This window comes from Hevea brasiliensis, chromosome 4 (assembly GCF_030052815.1).
Source record: "Hevea brasiliensis isolate MT/VB/25A 57/8 chromosome 4, ASM3005281v1, whole genome shotgun sequence".
Classification (NCBI taxonomy): Eukaryota; Viridiplantae; Streptophyta; class Magnoliopsida; order Malpighiales; family Euphorbiaceae; genus Hevea; species Hevea brasiliensis.
Genome location: NC_079496.1, coordinates 2,547,129 through 2,567,354, shown reverse-complemented (window position 1 = coordinate 2,567,354; position 20,226 = coordinate 2,547,129). Strand labels below are relative to the sequence as shown.

Below are 20,226 nucleotides of genomic sequence, written 5' to 3'. Positions count from 1 at the left end.
TTAAATACATAAAAATAAATAATAATTCACCCTAAATTTTACTTTATTAAAAAAAAAAAAAAAAAACAAAAAAAAAAAAAAACAGAAAGCACAACCTTTCAAGTTGGCTAGAAAAACTTCTTTGTGGATTTAAGCCTCAAAATTGGTTACCAACAAATTGGTGCCTAAAACATTTCCTGACAAGCTTTTCAATGGAAATGTGCACTACACTTTATGGATTAATCAAGTGTGAAGTGTTCAATACATAGAGTTGATATCAACTGTAAAACGATAACAAAGGATACCCTGTGTCAATACAAAATAAATAAATAAATAAATAAACAAAAATCTCGTTATGAAGGATGGTAGGTGGAAAATGCTTGGGTGGGATAAGCTCCAAATTAAAGAACATCAACGAAGAAGGTAAGAAGCAACCTACTTTTCATTTTCTGTTATGTCGGTGGCTTTCTGAGCTCATATATTTTTTTACCACAGTTCTTCTTATCCCACAACAGACCTTTTTTTTAGCTTTGTTTCCTTTTTTACCCTTTTGTAGCAGGATTGGCCCCCCTTATTTGGTGGGTTCTTGGAATAATTTCTAGCATATCCAATCCAATTAGGACAAAGAAACCTCCCTTTCTATTCAGACAAAAAAATACACATGTATACATGCAGAATATGGGGTAATAAACATGATTGAGCAAGAATGCTTTGTGGCTAAAAATATATATATAATCTTGCAAATGATACTTTGGCATACTTTCTAGGTAACAACCTTATTATTTGTAAATGTAGGTCCCCAGACCTTTTTCTTTTCGTAGGGGATTGGAGAGGTGAAACTCGAAATTTGCTTTGTCATATGAGTAATATAAGAAGAGAAGGACAATCTTTTTGCAACCAGGGCTAAGCACAAAAACAACATGGCTTCACTTGCCTGATAACAGAGATCCAAATGACACCCAGCTTAAAATCATCTCCATCTCCAGTATGGGCCTCTTAAGCATACCTACACAACATGACAACTTCCTCTCAAGCAAATGCTCTTCTACTTTCCAGCCCAACCCAAAAGACAACAAATTCAGGAAAGAAAACAAAATAAATAAATGACAGAGAGAAACAGACTTGAGAAGCTAGCGATTTTCATATCTTGGTCACAACTCAACCGTATATGCCCAAAAAAAATAAGTAAATACAGAAGCAGGCAAATTGAAGGGAAACCCAACAATTTAATTGGCCAAAACAGCTATAATATATTCCTAGGCAATAAAACCAAGAACATGTAGCCATGGAAACCAAGTACCTGCTGAACTTGCTGTGGTAATGTCTTGTTGGCTCTGTTGTCATAGACCCCATCTGAGAATGAGGAGTCCCATCTTTCCATTACTAAAATAAGAATCCACTCTCTTCTTTCCAGATCAGATGACAAAAAGAGGCAAAAAGGAAGATAAGAGTGAATTCAGGGTAGAGGCTTGGGATTGATGGAGTGAAAACTACCTTTTTCTTTAGATCCCCTTCAATAATTATGTCTTCCAGTGCCTGCCCAATTAATGTCGCTTTCATACATGTCCATGTCTTCATGGTAAAAAAATTTCAAAGTTTTTTACAGTTGTTAACCAACCCACATGGGCCACTGATTTTTGTTTTGGAAGAGAGATTCCAAATAAAGGAGCTAGGGAGATTAATGATCCCTGTATATATTCAAAGATGTCTACATGAATGAGTGTATTATTTGTCATCATTTCATTTACTAGATAACTTCTTCACATGCATCAAAATCTTTTCCTCCTACCTGAGGTGCTTAATTCTTAAGTGACCGCTTCTCCAAGCAATGCTAAATATAAACCAGCATGAGGTCTATCAGCAGCAATAGATAGGGTAATAACTTCTGCTTGTGTTTTTCTAGTTTCCTCCAATATTACCCTCTTTCCGACGAAAACAAATAAAACATGGGTTTGCCTTGGCAAGGAGCCAGGTACAGGATATTCTTCGGTTCAGGGCTTCTCCACTGTAAATAGTTTTTGGAGGTGCTCAAAGTTGCGGTACTTTGAAAAGAAATGAGTTGTCTGCTGGTATATTATTCAGATTTTTAGCAGCATCAAACCTTGCCAAGTATCTGTTTGAGATCAGCCAGTTGTGTTTCTGCATACTTGTAGGGCCCCATAGTTCTTCAAAGTTGTATTGCCATTGTAAACAAGAGAGGAAATTCGATATAAACGACAACTTGATCATTGGTTTCCATAGCTGGCATTGAAAACCAGAGTTCCCAATTGCAAAATCTGGTCTCCATTGCAAAATATCTTTTCTTGCATTCTTCATTTCTTAATAGAGATCAATGAATAATTTTCAGTTGTTTAAATATTTTAATTATAAAATCTGGTTCTTCTATATTGCAGTTTCAATGTTTGAGTTTCTTGAAGGAGATTTGGCCTTACCTCATGTCAAAGTCCTATGCTGCAATAGTTGGAGGAGCTGCAGGGGTGGCACTTGTTGCACTTTCCCTTGTATTGTGGTTCTGCAAATCACATTGTAAGAAATTTTCAAACAAGAACTCAGAGACAGGTTCTTCAGATCCACATGCATCTGCACTAGGTAATGTTTCTCCAGGGACAGAACATGGAGAAACTTTGTGCTCTTGTGGTGACATTCACTAATTCTGTTTCTAACTTATGACAGAGGAGTGGAATAGGGGAGGTGGATCAAGTTCAGCCCCTAGCCACCCTTTATTTGGATCACAAGGAGCCAGGCAGTTCACAATGGATGAGTTGGAGCAAGCTACCAAGGAATTTAGTGAAAGTAATCTAATTGGATATGGTAGTTTTGGGTCAGTATATAAAGGTTTGCTTCATGATACTATTGTAGCCATCAAAAGGCGTCGGGGTGCTCCTCGAGAGGACTTTGTCGCAGAGGTAAAAATAACTTTCAAAGTCTAGATTATATTAAGTTGATATCTATCACCTATAAGATGTGTATAATTCCTCTTAGGCAACAAAGCACAAAGTGCATAAAATTCTTTATAGCGCATGAAGAGTGATTTGACAAGACATTAACTATATCAAGTGGCAAACAGGTACTCTATCTGTCAGAAATTCGACATCGTAATTTAGTTTCTCTTCTAGGTTACAGCCAAGAAAGAGGATCACAAATGTTGGTCTTTGAATATATACCCAATGGCAATATGTGCAATCACTTGTATGGTATGATTATTTTAGCGAAGTCTGTTTTGCATGATCCTCTAAGAGATACATGTCACAGAAGTTCATCCTTTTGACAGATACAGGATTGAAAACATCAACTAAACTAGAGTTCAAGCAGAGGTTGTCCATAGCTCAGGGAGCAGCTAAAGGTAAATCCAAAATAATCTAATAAGGAAATTCTAGGATTTAATGACAGTCACAAAATAGATTTAAAGTAAGTGTTTCTAACAAGTGCAGGTTTATGCCATTTGCATGGCCTAAACCCTCCCTTGCTACACAAGAACTTCAAAACAGCTAATGTCCTGGTTGATGAGAACTTCATTGTAAAGGTTGCAGAAGCAGGGATCTCAAAACTGCTTGAAACTATAGAAGAAGCAGGTCCATCTCACACATCTGGTGTAAATGTTTTCCAAGATCCAGAGTAAATTTCTTTTTATTGCATTTTGCTTTTGATGTGGAAATATGGCTTTCCCATTTTAAAATATCTCCACTGTTTAGGGTAGGAGTATCAGGGAACTTCACTGAAATGAGTGACGTTTACAGCTTTGGGGTGTTCCTTCTGGAGCTTATAACTGGACAGGAAGCAATGCATCTTGGCTTCCTAGGATCAGATGAAAGCTTAATTGAGTGGGTACGTAAATCAACTACATTACTTGTTTATTCATTTGTTTAATTTCCATTTGGAGTCATGTATATAGATTCAAGATGCAAATAGTAGGCACCAATTATGAGTTCAGCTTAATTTATAAGTTCAAATTCTAGGAGTTGCTTGCCATAGAAAGTTCAATACAAGTTCATGTTTCACTGAAATAGAAGAAAGTTTGAAAGTAGTACTAAAATTTGAGATTTAACTTTGTGAAGGTGGCTTCTCGATTGAACTCAAACAATTTTGTGGACCGTCGACTCGTGGGGAGTTTCACTACAGATGGAATCAGGGATTTGATCAGACTGATGCTACGTTGCATGAGTTTTCCAGGACTAGAGAGACCAAAGATGGAAATGGCTGTGGTTGAACTAGAACGGATTCAAGAGAAAGAGATGGCACTAACAACTGTCATGGGTGAGGGCATTGCTACATTTATTAAAGGCAGTGAGCTATTTACTTCAAAATGAAACCAATAGTTAAAGAATTGTTTTGTGTGTTATGTTTGGGCCAAGCTTAACCTAAAGAGCACCAGCAACAAACAACATTTAAGAGGCAGTGAGGGAAAGGTCTTGAGTAATTAGGAAGGGATATATGTGTAAGGCCTTCTAAAGATTAGCCTTAATGACTTTAGTGCTTGCAGCACTTATGTATCAATCATTTATCATCCAAATATGAGAGTATTTTCTGTCAGAAGATACAAAAAAAATCTGTCCCTAAGTATTGCAGAAGTTGATTCCAATCCAGTGAAGCACCTTCAGAGTTGATATCCATACATGACAAAAATACAAACAAAAAACAAGCAGATTGACCCAAAAAAAATCAGAGCGTGCAGGGCAAATTTGCATGATCCAGCATAATATCACACACAGAAGAGAGAAAAGCTTCTTAACTCAATATCAAATTTCATATAGAAATGTATTCAGGATAGAAAAAAATAGTTTACCATAAATATGTTTCAGACACCTTGAATATCCTAGATTGGCATTCCTTTGCCAAGTCTTAATTTCCCTCGTTAAATTCTTATGTTACACGGGATACTTGTTTCTGTTGTTTTGGCCATGGTGTACAACAACATCATCATCTAATCTATCTCTTACTGCAGCTTCCAGTGGAAATAGCAAAAGCAAAAGCAAATGACGATGATTGTTTTGTGAATGTGAACAGAAGGGAAGGGGGAAAAGGTTGTGGATAATGACAAGCTTCTCCTACCACCGAATGAATAAGCATTGAGACCAGATGCACAAAACCCTAAAAAATCTATTAGGGAAGATAGCATTATTGCATTTACAAGACATGAAATTTTGAAGATTAATTTCACAATAAATTTTCTATTCAATCAAATCATACTCATGTCACAAAATCATTAATAAAATATTTTCATAAAACATATATATAAAATAAATTCATTCAATAAAAATTTTGAAATTAAAGTAAGTTAAAATAAAACCACTTCAAGATTTTAGCTTACCCTACACAATTCGCTATCTTTAAGCCATGGATTCTTCAAAATCCACACCATAAAGAAAAATAAGAAAGATAGGAAGTAGCAGCTAAGCAACAAGAGGAGATAATATTAAAAAATAGACCATTTATGCAAATTAACATAGCAGAAGTTATTAATTTAACAACCAGATCATGAAAACTGGAACACATGAGAGATTCATAGCAAGTTTCAGTTTTTGTAATGGAAAGAAACGAAATTTATCAAAGCTAGAAGACCATTTAAAGATTAAAATCTTCAAGATTTGATCAAATTTAATTGATACCGAAGAAGAGCAAAGACAGATAACAGGATCATGAAAGGAGGGCATTGCAGAATATGACCGTGAGTAGTACACTAGCTTAGCTGTAATGAAAGGTCCCAAGTATTTTCCGTATTTTAAAATTTCCCCATTAGTTTACAGTATTTATACTTTGCTCTATCCCTTCCTGCTGGTGGCTCTGAAGCCGGGCTGGGCTCCGCCTTCGGCCTTATTTTTACTAAATTCAATCAGATATTTGAAACGGTGTCGTATAATATGAGATGATTGCGATATTTGAAACGGTATCGTGTAATATGGCATGGCTTAAAGGAATGGGAGGTACCACCCGCCGACAATTGCTAAACCAAACTTGCTATGAGTAAGCCGTGCGCAATGTTGGGAAGCGTGCGGGAGTGAGAGGAAATCTTGTAGTACGCGTACTAAAACGAAGTACAATGGTCGCTCTCACTTCTGGACCGTCCGATCTAAATCTAGCCGTCACAATTGAATCTTTGACCACAAAAGTAGATTCGCTTTTACTGTACTCTACATCTCCTCAAGAAAATCCTGTCCGTACATAAACCGTAATTCACGTCCAGATCTTCGACGCGTAATCTAATTGTTCCCACACTTGTTGTTACAATCACCCCACCATGACCTCGGACTGTTTTGACACGTTGTCGACGTGGGTCCATTGTTTGCCACTCTCGATGACATGGCAACAGTGCCTGAGCATAGTAGCCGATACTAGGTTTGGTCTTCTTCAGGTAGCGTGGCAATGTCCCATTGGATGTAGAAAGAGCAAATCCCTGTCTTTGTTGCCCGTAAGATTTTTACTGTTGGATTAATATCTGAAAGATCTTTCAATCAAATGGGAAAATTTTGGTTTTTTTACACGGTTGAATTAATGATTATGAGAATTATAATTGTTATATTTAGAGAGTTTTTATTTATTTATTTATTTAAAATTAAAAAAAAAAAGGGTTTTTATATTGAATTCAAAGTCCAAGTTGTTGGAAAGACAAGTTAATATTTATTTCCCCTGAATTCAGGGACACCTTTAACACAAAGATAAAAAAGGAATGGTGGTTTGGGGGAATGTGCAAAATTCTCATCTGACACAAACAAGTAGTACCAATCTAATCTTCCATTCCATGTTGTCAAGAGACTGCAGAAAGGGACCTTCCCACCCTTTAAAATAAGAAACTAAATTTGTTTTTTTAGAACCCTTAGAAATGCTCAAAACTTCCCTTTTCTATTTTTTAAGATTTTACCTTAGATTAGACTATTTTTTTCTTTTAAAGAGATAAATATAAATATATCGCTTTGTTAAAATTATAATAATTTTAATAAAATTTTTATTTTTATATAAATTATATATACACGTCATTTTTAATTAATGTAAGATCCTTAAGGGCTAGTCATTTCTTCGCATTCATTTGCTCAAATTCATAATCACATCTTCTTGCTTTTTTTTGTTTAATGGGTTTTAGAATTTTTTTTTAAATGACTCCTATATATTATATATGAATTGGGTTTATTTGTATTGATTCTTTTCAATGGGATATATTTTTCATTTTCTTATGTTTAGGTCCACATGCAAGCATTATGATACCTTCAAAAAGAATGGGCATTGCTCAACAAGATAGGTCAAATGGAGCTAATTTAATAATCCAACCAATTTATATATATATGTGTTTCTTCAAATCTTTAGTGGAGGAGTCAAGGTTCATTGACTAGATTCTATGACCATGTCTTTCTAAAAGAAAAAGAAAACTTAATTTTTCATAAATTACTACCACATGATTAATTGCTTAAGTTGTTCTTTTTTTTAAATAAAACATATTTCCACATAAATTAGTAATGAAATAGATTATATGACAATTTTAACAAAATTTTTATTCTACTATAATCTGTAATTAGACACACTTCACAATCAATTTTGTCACTAAGTTTTATTTTAATCATACGCTAGTTAGTTTACAACAAACAACAATAATGGCCAGTGATAGAAAAGCATAATATGTAGAATTTTGAGCCATTTGAATATGATTAGTTTATGTCATTCCCAATGCCATTTTAGGCTTGTGCAGCTTCATCAAAGAGAATTAAAAATATAATTTTTTTTTAGCTAATTAAATAGGTAATGGTAGTGACCCACTTAGAGCTTATGCTTGGGCAGTTTTAATCCACCTTTCTTTGAATGTGTTCTTCAAGCTTTTGATTGCCCTTTTGACTATACATAATATATCCCTTTTTGCTTTCTTTTGGAGATCAGAAACACAGACCCCTTCATGTCTCTCAATTTTTTCACTTCAAAACAACCAGTAAAAAGAATCAGTTTTCTGGAATTCTCTCCTCTTTTCAAATGTAAATTACCTGCCACCTTTTTTCAGCTTATTTATTCAATTTAATAATAATATTAAGTCCTCTCCAGACTGATAATAATTGAATAATATATATATATATATAACCAAATTGAAAATGATATAAAATGATTTTTTTATTAATTTAAATTATTATATTAATTTAAAATAATTAATAATATAATATAAATTATTATAATAAATTATATTATTAAAAATTAATAATATAAATTTATTAAAGATAAATTATTATATTAATTTAAAATAATTAATAACTATTTTAATAAAATTATTTAAATAATTCAATAATTTTAAATTTTTTATTTATTGTGTTATATAATTTAATATATTATTTATTTTTTTATTAATATGAACAAATTTTTTATTATAAAATTTTAAGTAAAATATTATTAGTTCAAAGTTTAATTAAAAATTTAAGTCTTTTAAAAAAATTTACATATTAAAATTTAATTAAATTTACTTTAATAATTATTTATAAAATATATAATAATATTAATTATAAGAAAATATTATTATTAATTTTAATATTTATTTAATAATACACTGACTAAATCTCAGCTGAACGTTAAATTTTTAATTCTCTATTTTCACTGGTTGAAAAATTAAATCGAATTTAAAAATTTTAATTAAATTGTAAAAAAATTTAAAAAAAAACCTCCAACAGAAGAAATAATCTATTCTTTTTATAAAATAATAAATTAATTATATCATGGTTTTAAACACTATATTAAATATATTCCAGAGATGTTGCTTTCGGCACATCATTTTTTTATTTTTATAATTATGAGTGTTAGCTTAAACACATTTAGACCAAGCAAATTCACACGTGCATGATTTGTTGATGACTGTCCCTTTTGGGATAGAAATGAGAAAAAGAGAAGGAGCCACCCAGCAAATTTTCTGGATATTTTGTTAAATAGTTGATAAATTAGTAGATTAATTTAAAAATTTTTAATCATAATAATTTTTATGAATTTAAATTAAAAATTAATAAATTTTATAAAAAAAATTAAAATTTAATAATATTTATAAAATTACTTATAAAATTAAATAATTGCGTGTAATTTTTACTCGTATAACCTTATTAAATTACGAGTGTTTTGTATGAATAAATGACATACACCCATAAATGTTCTATACTTTATAATAAGTAATAAATATTTTTATTTATTTAGTGTATTGCCTATTCACATTCTCATAGGGACAATGGTCAACTACTAATAGATTTGCTTAAGCTTGAGGGAAAAAATATATATATATATAATATGTGATTTATGTAAAACCTAATAATATCTATGAGGTGACTAACAAAGCAAAGCTAAAAACTTATGGGCCCCTTTAGAAGGGCAATGCTTCTATATCAAGTGGGGTTGTTTCTATATGACACTAACACATGAGAATCTAAATATAGAATTTCTTTGTTCTTGAGCTCCATTGAGACAATTCTTGGTTTAGTTAGACATAAAATCTTAACTACTCCCTTTGAAAATATTGAACAAGACAAGAAAGTTCCATGTAATTTCATTCATCTGTTTTGCATAAAATGCGGATTCACATGTGCATAATGGGGTTAACATAAAAATTTATTAATAATAATGAAATTATTTTTAATTATTATAAATAACAAATAATTAAAACAATTAATTTTTTATTTTTTTTTAGAATGGGAATTTAAATTTAAATTTGTCAGATAAATTATATGTCTTTGACCACTGAACTCAAGCAGTAGCTATTTTCTGTGTAGATTTTTTAGCTTCATTTAGCTTATTAAAAAAATAACATTTGATTTAATTCAATCATATTTATGCATGGACTTATATATGGTCAAAAGCTATTAAAATTTTGAGAAAAATTCTAAAAAAATTTTATTCAGTGCAGCCGTTGTACATACAACAGTTTAATCATAATCATTAATCATGATAGGACCTATAATAATTAACGGTTTCAATGAAATCGTTATACATACATCTATTTTATTATATAATTTTTCAAATAAAAATGAAGCATTTGTTTTTTTTTTTTTTTGTTAGAAACCTTAAAGATTAAGACTTGAGAGAGAACAAAAAGAAAGAGAGTAAGGTTTTAAAAGTAGGTATAGAAAAGCCAGCATGGTCTTCTAAAGAATGACATCTACATTGTCCTTTTTTTCCTTCACTTCATGATTAAATCAGTGTCTTTAAAAGACTTCCCTACAGCTTCACTCTCTATACCACACAAAATCTTTTAGACTTTGAGTTTCTTCCTACTCACTCACTGACTGCTCATCACTAGCTCCCTCTCTATAGCCACATTTATTTTTCTTTCTTCTCCTATCATATTCCTTATCTGGTTACCCTCATTTTCTTCACAATGTCCACCTCTCAAACCTTAGATAAACCCTTGTATGAACAAGTTAAGATTCATGGTGGGTATGCTTTTATTCAAAGAAACACATCCCCTCCTCAAACTGGGGAAAGAAGAGGCAGAAGAAAACAGACAGAACCAGGGAGGTTTCTTGGGGTGAGGAGGAGACCTTGGGGTAGATATGCTGCTGAAATTAGAGACCCAACAACTAAAGAAAGGCATTGGCTCGGTACATTTGATACTGCTCAAGAAGCAGCTCTTGCTTATGATAGGGCTGCACTTTCTATGAAAGGCACCCAAGCAAGAACCAACTTTATATACACTGATCATGGTACTTTTCATTCTCTTCTTACTCCATTTGATGATGTCCAACTTCAACCCTTCTTCCAACCTTCAGAGTTTTTCACAGGCATACCTCAGTGTAATAAACAACAACTACCCACCAACCAGAACAATACTCCACCCAAGCATGAGACTTGTCAGAATGAGTCTCCCAACCAATCAAGTGGTGAAACAACTGAATCAGTATATGATAATAGTTTCTTCTTTTCCCGGGATGATTCTAATAACTCAGGCTACTTGGGCTGCATTGTCCCTGATAATTGCCTAAGACCACCTTCCAATCCCACAAGTACAAACTCCAAAACCAGCAAGTCCAAAGCTCCAAGTGATCATCATCAAAACTTTTCTTCCACGATCACCACAACTTCCATTGAACACCAATCAGCACAATGTAATAGCAATGCATTTCCTCCAGATACTGCTACAAGAAGCTATCCATGGTTTGATGAACTCAACAGTGGATTCTGGGGAGATGATGAGAAGCCATGGGAGTTCAACTCTGATGAGCTCTCTGCTATGATCAATAATGACCCATTAACGGCGGGAGATGTGTGCATGGAAACTTTTTTTCCCAGCGCCAATAATATTCCTTGTTATGAGTCAGTGCCTCAAGCTACTTCTTCAGTATCTTCTTTCACTCCATCATATCCTCCATATGGTGATATAGTTGAGTTTGGCTATTCATCACTCTTCTAAGTAAGGGTTGTTAATTACTGGGTTAACGTTAATTATCTATCTGCAGGAATATCTCTATTAATAATATTTTGATTAATTACATGCACTTTGTTTTACTGTAATTATAAAGAAAGCTTTCCGTATGTGAGCAAGAAAGAGATGTAAGGAATGTGTATCCCATTCCTATGAGTTTCAAAGAACTTGATTGGTTAATTTGAAAAGCTCCTTAGCTTGTTTCAAGGCAGAAAGTGCTTATTATTAGATGCGCAAAGCAAAACATTGACTGCTGTGTATCTCTTTTCGGCTATTTGCCTTATCTTTTCTCGACAATGCTTATAATAAGTTGTTAACTCACATATACATAGAAGATGACGCATGCCATTATTTCCAAGCACTATACAAGTTGATGATTTATTAATCACTAAGCTATAGCATTAGCACCCCCATAAGCCTTTTGCCCATCTACAAGACTACTACAACTGCCTACCACTGTTCTATTACTTCATTCCATTCCATTTCCATATGTTGAGTTGCATTCAAATGGGATTTGGTAGATTTTCCTGATTGGAATAGGTCCATTAATATCCTTCTAACTTTTTCTGGCATTTGTTGTTGGTCCCAACCTTTCAATCCGAATACTGGGCAGAAGGACCATCCCTACAAAACTTGAGGGTCTACATGTAACAACTAGATCGATAGATTCCTCAATCTTCATCTACTTAATTTGACATAGCAATTACATATGTTCAAGCATTATGGTGAACAGTGCTGCAGTGATCATAGAAACAAAAAATAAAAATTTAGTAACTTGACATCATGATGAATGACACTGTACATTATAAGGAGTCACTATAGTCTATATCAGTCTTTACCTGTTGGAACCTTTATCTTTGCAAATTTAGTTGAACACCAGAAACAGTAGCTCCATAAATGTATACTTGAATTTCAGTTGATTTAGGAGCCGTTTTTTGTGCAGCTAATTACAGGTATAATTGAGCTAGGTCAAGGCTAGATTGGCTATTTAGCTGACTGCAGCAAAAGGATAGCTACAACACTATATAATCCCTCAGCATCAACAGAATGAGAAACTGGTGACAGAGAGAACTCAGCCTCATCATCAGAGAATTTGAACTGCTCTATATACATCTATAGCAGACCTACAATGACACTGAAACTTAAATGTATGGCTAGTGAGAATCAGAAGTTCAGTAACACAGGAGAGAATGCTACAATCCCAATAAATTCAATCATGATCAATGGTGATTAAGGAAGTGTTAACCACTAGAGTCTAGAGCCGAGGTTCGATTAGAAGTACATTGCTTGACTAAAACCAAGATGGTTAATAATTTTTCATTTTGTTTTACCAAGAGGGTGTTTTTCAACGAGTAGTGCATTGCACCCCTGAAGAAGCATTGCACCAAGATTTAACTGCAATGGCCATTACTAGAAAGTAATTTTTTGTTTCCTACCAAAAAAAAAATTACCTGATATTGAATATGTAATAAAGCTCATGCAAAGAATATCAAATGGTGAAAAATGCAAGAAAAGTATGATAATTACAGAATCAAGAGTGATTCTTCATATATACGTATTTCATAATAAATTTATCAATAACAGTGTCGAGCATTTCAATTGTCACAACATAATTATGTACCTAATCACATGTAAGGTAGCATTTGGATGCCTCCTTTTGAGTCTCTGTGATTACTTCTCTTTTTCATAATAAACCCCAGACAAAAAGTGGGGGAACCAGGAAACCTTCAAATTCCTATCTGGACAAATTGGAAAGCCTGTTCCCAAATATAAAGAAAACTGTAAAATGATTGACGTGAAGACACAGCTGATGTAAAAAGAAGAATGCTATAGGAACTGATCATTTTCATTTTTGAAAAGGATTGCAGCATAAATAAACACAACAAACTCCAAAAAATTGGAGACATGGATAGAGATTTGCCTAAGGGAAGTGCAGATCTTGTTGGTTATTCGAAAGAAAAGCAGAAGGCTATGTGGGGTTTTGCTGAACATTTTGAGGGTTGACCATAGCTTATTCAAGACAAAAGAGATGGCTGTAAGATTGTATGAACACAATTATCAGACCTCACGTGTTCTAGGCTTTAATTGTGGAACCATTGTGGCCAAGAAATGAAGCCTCCTATTTGAGGGATTGAAAAAGAAAAAAGAAGGGGGAAAAGATATGAATTTGATCAAAAAAGTTGTTTGATATTTTGCTTAGCTTGAGGTATGGGCCTCTTTGCTGCTGCTCCCTGTTGAATGGCCAGAGCTCTGGCTAGACTGTTGCACACTTGAATAAGGAACAGGCCCACTCTTTGAAAAGGTCGAACCCACCAATACACTAGATGTGCTTGATGATGAAGACATTCTGGTTGAGCTGGAGTCCTTGCTTGACCCTGAAAGAAGTTCAGGTCGCAATTCTGAAGATGACGATGATGGTGCTAGAGTACCGATTGAAGAGCCCACAGCGTAAGGTGCAACAGGCATATCAGCGAGAGAAGATGCAGATGGACTGTAACTCAATGTTCCCATTGGATGGTCAAATTTGCATGCAGGTCCAAACTTGCATTGTCCTCGTTGTGTATAGTGGGTACAAGTTGGTGCACCCTGATCAGCATAAAGGAAATATCAGATGCATCACTACTTAGAAGGAACTCAAATTACAACCAAGTATGTGCATGGATAAACTCGTATGAAATAGAGCACCTTGAAAGGGCAATTACATGTGTGTTTAACTAATGGCTTTAATTATAAGAAATTGAAAACCAACATTAACAGGAGGGAAATTCACAACAAACAAAAGAAGGATAAGCAGATGAATATCAATACAAATTGAGGGAGAAAGTCTGAAAATAATACAGAAAGGAGTAGTTTCACATGCAGTTAAAATGCTTTACAGAGTTAGTGGCAGTATTCTCCATGTAGCAAATAAATGAATTGATGAATTGATCAACTGTAGAGACAAATCCTAGATGCATGACATCATGCTAACGCATTTAATTTGGCAGAACATATAATATAAGTAATATGCACTATGGAATATCCTATCAAGCAAGCCATTCACATAAACATGTCTTGACTCATGACCTGATATTTGAAAATGGTCTCACATTAAAAAAAGCAGATCATATATTTGAAAATGGTGTTAAACATTTAGGAGGTGCCATAAGATCACTCATTCTAGTCTGCTTTGGCTCATTATACACACGATTGCTTATGAAGAAATCTACGAATGAGAAATTATAGAAGAATAACAAAAGTAACATAATGGACAAAGAAATAGACAACAACTATTCCAAGAATCCAAATTGCCAAGTCAAATACACCTATAGCATGCGCCTCACCCCTGTCAGCACCATACACATGATGATATTGCATAACTTTGAAACACTTGATGATACGACAACTCAACCCAGCACTCAAAACTCTCAACAATATGTGAACCCTAACTAGGCTAATTAAAAATAAGTAAAAATTATAGGGAGAAAGAGGCACTGTTCACTAAAAAAAAACTCAATTGAACATTGCTCAGAAGTAAGCTAGAGAATGCACACTAATCATGGATAGCACAGGAGAGGGGCAAAAAAGAAGAATTTCCTGATAACTCTTAACACTTGTTAAGAGATGCACCAGATATCAGTAAATTGTAAATGCAAGTAACTTGCAACAGCAATTCATCCACCACCTATTTTTCCAAGTAATCTGTCACTATTTTTTTCAAGTGCACAGCCCATGCATCCCTGCTTCTATGTTGTTCAACTTTCAATGACAATTTTTGGAAGCAGACTTAATTTGCTTCCCCAACTCGCATAACATTTATATGCTTATGATGAAATGGAAAAGCAGTATCATCTCCCTTAATCAAAATATATAGCCTCTTCAGGATTAAGCTGAGGTGGAATCTTACCCACCTTCAAACTCCTAGTGATACACCAAAATTTGCCATAAGGAGGAAGAAAAATGACTCATTAAAGTATCTCGCCTTATGAATTCTAGTAGCAAAAGTCCTTACAAATTTAGCAGACAGAACTCAGAATATGAAAGAACCCAATCAAAAAATCTTCCACATGGATCACTTACACCAATAAAACAACTCCCAAAATATTTACTTCAGCTGATGATATAATAAAGCATTATCCACATTGTGTAACCATACAGATTCTCCCAGACAACAGATACTGAACAACAATAAGCCACTCATTATTCAGTCAATGATAGAAAAATGTTGCAACCTTCCAATAAATCAATAAATGTGAAAGTTATCAGGGCATGGAAAGTAAGGACACTGCATAGTTTCTTCTAAATTAAGTCAACTTATGCAAGGGAAGAATGAAAGAAATGCAGTATAAGAAGAACAGGAAAAATACAAGGAACACATCAAAGTTCCATGACGCACTGATGACTGAACAAATCCTTTCAATAGAAAACATCAAAGAATCACACAGATCCTCGCATAGCAAAGAAAAAGATGAAGGAACAAAAAAGAAAATACAGAAGATAAATCCCTTGTTGCTCTCTGCGGAGGAGAAAAACATAGAAAACCTTCCACTCTTATGGAAAGATACCACTATAATTCTTAAGACTGAACATTATAATTTAGGGTTTGCTACAAATAAAGAGTTGGAAGCAAGTTTATCCCATTGAAAATCTGAGGTTAAAGAATAACAGGTCAAGGATAATAACAGCCTATTATCAACATGGTACCATCCCATAAGCTACAAGTTGGGAAAATAGAAGAGGAACTACCAAAGTTCTCATTAACCATAAAATGGTGCTTTTCAAAATAAAAAATAACATAGTCTTCAATAAGGAAGAGAAGTGAAAAATTTTCAAATTTTGAATTTTAAGAACAACGAGTTAAGACCAAAGTCAGCTGCTATAAAGATAGAAAATTGAAATGTGTAAAAATGCCAAGAGTTCACAAGGGAAAACAATGTGTGTATACACACACACACACACCTTATCTTCTCTGTTTATGAACCAAAAATAAGTAGCTCTCTCTTTCCAGCATTCTCCATACAAACAACGCATTGCAAAGTGATGAATGATCAACAAGATATTAGTGACCCATCCCATTCTTACAGCCAATCATACAGGAACAAAGAGCTGATCCCAGCTTGAATGCATGGGGATATCTGTGGGACCAGCTATTTGCAACACAAGCTCAGATAGGAATGCATATGTCCAAAATACAATTTAAAGGCCATCATTTATAGTCTCTTACCATGCATACTCTTAACCCTAAATATATTGTGTAAGAAAAGTAAACATGCCAAAATGAACATTAGCATCACGAAAACACTGACCAGATTGCAAAGATCAGAAGCTTGATGCTCAGAGTATCATGATGAGAAATGAATAAAGCTCCAAAACAAATTAATGTTGTGCAGTTACAGAACCAATAAAGCACAAAGGTGTTATAATGAAGCAATAGAGCATTTCTCTACTTAACATTAAAGATTGTTTTGAGTACAGAGTGTAATAGTTTCTTATTAAGTTAAAGATTGCTAAGTAAAGAATCAAGGAAGCAGTATTCTCTTCTTATTTTCAACAATAGACGCATAAATGAAAAACACCTTACGCTAAATCTTTGGAATATTCTATAAAGGCACGATGGATACAATTTGCAGAAAATGTTGACACTGGATTTAGTAATGAACTTTCAATGTCAAAATCCAATTCCAGCATTGAGCAGAGAATTGCAAGGCAAAAGAAGGAGAAGAAGAACCATTCAAGAAATACATTTTGAGTTAAAGATGCCAAAATAACAGTGCAAGATGACAAAACAACATTCCAGAAAAGCACTACATTAAAGGCAAGTAATACATGATCACTGCCTCTGCTAAGCTTTCGACCATCATATAACAAGTAAGAGTGTGAGTTGGGGTGCATGTCACTTTTGTATCAATAGGTTCAGGGTTGTGTGCATGTACATCAATATTCTAACAGGGAAATGGGGAAAACTACAAAAGGAGACTTTAGAACACATTCGGAAAAATTTATCAGGAGAAAACAAAGAAGATAGGGGGGCTAGAAGAGAGGATGGGAAGAAGAGAACAATTATGTAACTCCAAGACATGTTTCACATCCCTGGAAACAAAACCACAAGTAGATATGCACATACTTTGTACATATGCTTCAAATACCAAATTAACGCCTCTCATACTGCTATCTAATAAACAATATATACAAGAAGCCTGATTTATTTTGCAACTTCAGTATATAGAGCTAATAATTCATATCCTGAATAAAGATAAAACATGAAGGAATTCTTACCGGACGCAAAGGAAGACCAATGGGGCTAAGAAGAACAGTTGTTTTTGGTGCAATCAATTCTGGTGGATGATGATATCTACATGATGATCCAAATTTACAATCACCAGTTTTCATGTAATACTGGCATTCTGGTTGGCCAGGTCTTTCTGGAAACGAGCGTTCCTTCTGGCTGCTGCTTGACGGACCAATTGAAGTAGAGATGGGTTGATAAATTCCAGTATAAGCGGATGCTGAAGGAGACAGCTGTGTTATCCCATACACAGAACCTGATACAACTCCTGGCTGAGTACTATGAGATGCAACTGGACTTACAGGTGCCTACACCAGGGGGGATGACAGAATCAAAATAATAAATGAATTCAACCAAATTTTATGGAATAAATAAAGCTATCATTCACATACCGGGTAGGAACTCCAACTTGGATAGGAAACTACACCTGGGGAAAGCACCATTGGACCATAAGGACCTTGTACATATGAGCCAGGCAGAAGAGAAGGCCTCGCAACTACTATTCCATACTGTTGAGTGGAAGGAACAGATGGAGACTGCACTGTAGGATATAATGTAGAAGCTGCTACAGGAGAAGGCAAAGGTGCAACTTGAGGAGCCACTGACTGCGCTGGGATTTGTAGGTTAGCTGGCTGTGGGTGATGGAATTTACATGTTGCACCAAATTTACAATGCCCAGTTTTTACGTAGTATGTACACTCCCTTTCACCCTGTTGATAATTAAAACTCAGGTTTTAAGCAAACTTCAGACTCAGAAGACCAACATGATACAAGATACTAAACATTAAACATCAAAGTGGAAATATACAGACCTGACGTAATGGGTACCCATAATAATTTAGTGACACCGGGCTAACAGAACCACCTCCCTGTTTAGGATGGTGGTACTTGCAGGAAGCACCAAACTTGCACATCCCTGTCCGCATGTAATACTGCAAATCAAGTAAGAACAGCAAAATCAATGCAACTAGAACTCGCCATTCCCACAAAACATCAAACCTGAACAAAGATATTACAGAATAGTAACATTTTAACTTGCGCCACAGCATACATAAACTAATGGCATCCACATAATAAGAAAGAATGTAGTGACTGTACATTGTAAAAATTTGCATATATACCTAGCTCTATATTCGTAATAAAGACGACCACATTAAGTACCTGGCACACGGGCTGGCCCACTCGCTCAGGGAACTCCCCAGCGCCAGCTCTTGTAGCTCCTATTACCTAAGCAATATTACCAAAACAATTTATTATGACAGATCTTATTCCAGTAACACCGTAGACTAACAAAACTCTTTCAAATTTTTACTTATTTCATAACAAACCCCACATATCAAAACACACTCACTCAAATTACGCTAAACAATCTTCCAATTTCCAATTAGAAAACCACAAGATCAAACTCGATCGAACCAAATAAAACATTCAGTGATCACTTTGAAAGAACGAATCATAAAGCTCTAATCCAAACTCAATACAAGACAAAACCAAAAGGAATCATCATCAGCAAGAATTACCGCGCCACGGTCACGCGGGTGATTGAACCGACACCTAGCCCCGTACCCGCAAAATCCGGTCCTCAAGTAATAGATACAATCCGCCTCGTTAGGTCTCTCCGGGTACCCGGATTCCCTTTCCCCTAATCCCAGCTGCCAAACACCCTCTACATTCACACCAAAAACAAAAACACAACAAATTAAACAAACAGACAATCAAAATCCCAACAACAAAAAACAAGATGATCATACTTATATAAATACCCATACCCACTTGGCCACACATTCAATGAAACGTCGTGTAATTGGAATGTAGCTGAAAAGAACTCACCTTCAAACCCAGTTTCAGGTCCCGGAGCCGTCCATTCCGGTGACGGATCGGACTGCGAGCCTTCCTGGGTCCGACCGTACCGGTCCATCCCGAAAACCACGGAACCGGACGGGAACGGAGGAAATTGTACCGGCTTTCGGACAATTAACAGAATGAGACTCCGATCAAATGGGGTGCGCTTGTAGAAAGAGATAGAGATAGAGAACTAGTGTGATAAACTGTAGAAAGCGTTTCTGTTTTTTGGATTTTGGTTTGGGTTTTTTTTTTTTTTTTGTTCTTTTTCTTCTTTCACTCTCACACACAGAGACTCGCTCACACACAGTGTTTGGTTTTCTTGTTTTTGCGTTTCTCTCTCTACTTTCTCTCTCGCTCTCTCAGCTTTCAAAACGATGGCTTTTTGATCTTTCTTCCTCCTCGTGCGTTGGTGGTCTATATACGCGCGAAACAGAGAATAAATCACCTAAAATAATGCTCTCTTTTTTCAGGTAATAAATAAATAAATTAAATAAAAGTGTGTGTTGAGGAAGCAGAACTCGACTAAGGTAACCAATTAACCAACTGCTTAGTTTCTCTTTAAGGCTTGAGAAATGTCGATAATGCCCTTACCTTTCGACGGTGATAAGCAATACGTCGGCTTTTTGACGGTGATTAGCACAACGGCGGCGTTGGTTGGGCGTGGCAGAGTTGTCTTTTTAGGCCGTGGGATAATTACAACAGAGTTAACTGAAATGTTAAGTGATCGTACATGAGGGAGTTCACGGAGCGTGTGTAACGAAACGAAAAGAGGAGA

The 20,226-nt window shown here is 34.8% G+C and overlaps 3 protein-coding genes and 1 long non-coding RNA gene across 6 annotated transcripts; 2 read left to right on the top strand and 2 right to left on the bottom strand.

The window, feature by feature from the left end:
• Positions 1-595: 595 nt before the first annotated feature.
• LOC110664242 (uncharacterized) lies at positions 596-1,697 on the bottom strand. The gene is made up of 2 exons (XR_009148101.1): positions 1,280-1,697; positions 596-985 (listed from the first exon to the last, which is right to left on the bottom strand). It is a non-coding gene; the product is annotated as an uncharacterized LOC110664242 (long non-coding RNA).
• A 206-nt stretch (positions 1,698-1,903) lies between these two features.
• On the top strand, positions 1,904-4,318 carry LOC110664241 (probable receptor-like protein kinase At5g38990). Of its 2 annotated transcripts, none has more exons than XM_058144995.1 (8): positions 1,904-2,048; positions 2,373-2,568; positions 2,653-2,885; positions 3,047-3,173; positions 3,251-3,322; positions 3,411-3,594; positions 3,717-3,804; positions 4,035-4,318. In XM_058144995.1, exons 1-8 carry the CDS (start codon positions 2,034-2,036, stop codon positions 4,284-4,286), a joined length of 1,167 nt encoding a protein of 388 aa, XP_058000978.1. In that variant the 5' UTR covers positions 1,904-2,033; the 3' UTR covers positions 4,287-4,318. The 2 variants fall into 2 exon arrangements, with proteins under 2 accessions (XP_058000978.1, XP_058000977.1); XM_058144994.1 differs by having other exon boundaries at positions 3,672-3,804.
• A 5,743-nt stretch (positions 4,319-10,061) lies between these two features.
• On the top strand, positions 10,062-11,615 carry LOC110664217 (ethylene-responsive transcription factor ERF086). Its single transcript, XM_021823798.2, has one exon. The coding sequence runs from the start codon at positions 10,298-10,300 to the stop codon at positions 11,327-11,329; it is 1,032 nt and encodes a 343-aa protein (XP_021679490.2). The 5' UTR covers positions 10,062-10,297; the 3' UTR covers positions 11,330-11,615.
• A 1,241-nt stretch (positions 11,616-12,856) lies between these two features.
• Positions 12,857-19,871, bottom strand: LOC110664239 (zinc finger CCCH domain-containing protein 34). Of its 2 annotated transcripts, XM_021823846.2 has the most exons (7): positions 19,437-19,871; positions 19,127-19,272; positions 18,768-18,833; positions 18,419-18,538; positions 17,999-18,316; positions 17,597-17,914; positions 12,857-13,927 (listed from the first exon to the last, which is right to left on the bottom strand). In XM_021823846.2, the coding sequence occupies exons 1-7, from the start codon at positions 19,522-19,524 to the stop codon at positions 13,538-13,540; spliced, it is 1,446 nt and encodes a 481-aa protein (XP_021679538.2). In that variant the 5' UTR covers positions 19,525-19,871; the 3' UTR covers positions 12,857-13,537. The 2 variants fall into 2 exon arrangements, with proteins under 2 accessions (XP_021679538.2, XP_058000976.1); XM_058144993.1 differs by lacking the exon at positions 18,768-18,833 and having other exon boundaries at positions 19,437-19,864.
• Positions 19,872-20,226: the final 355 nt, after the last annotated feature.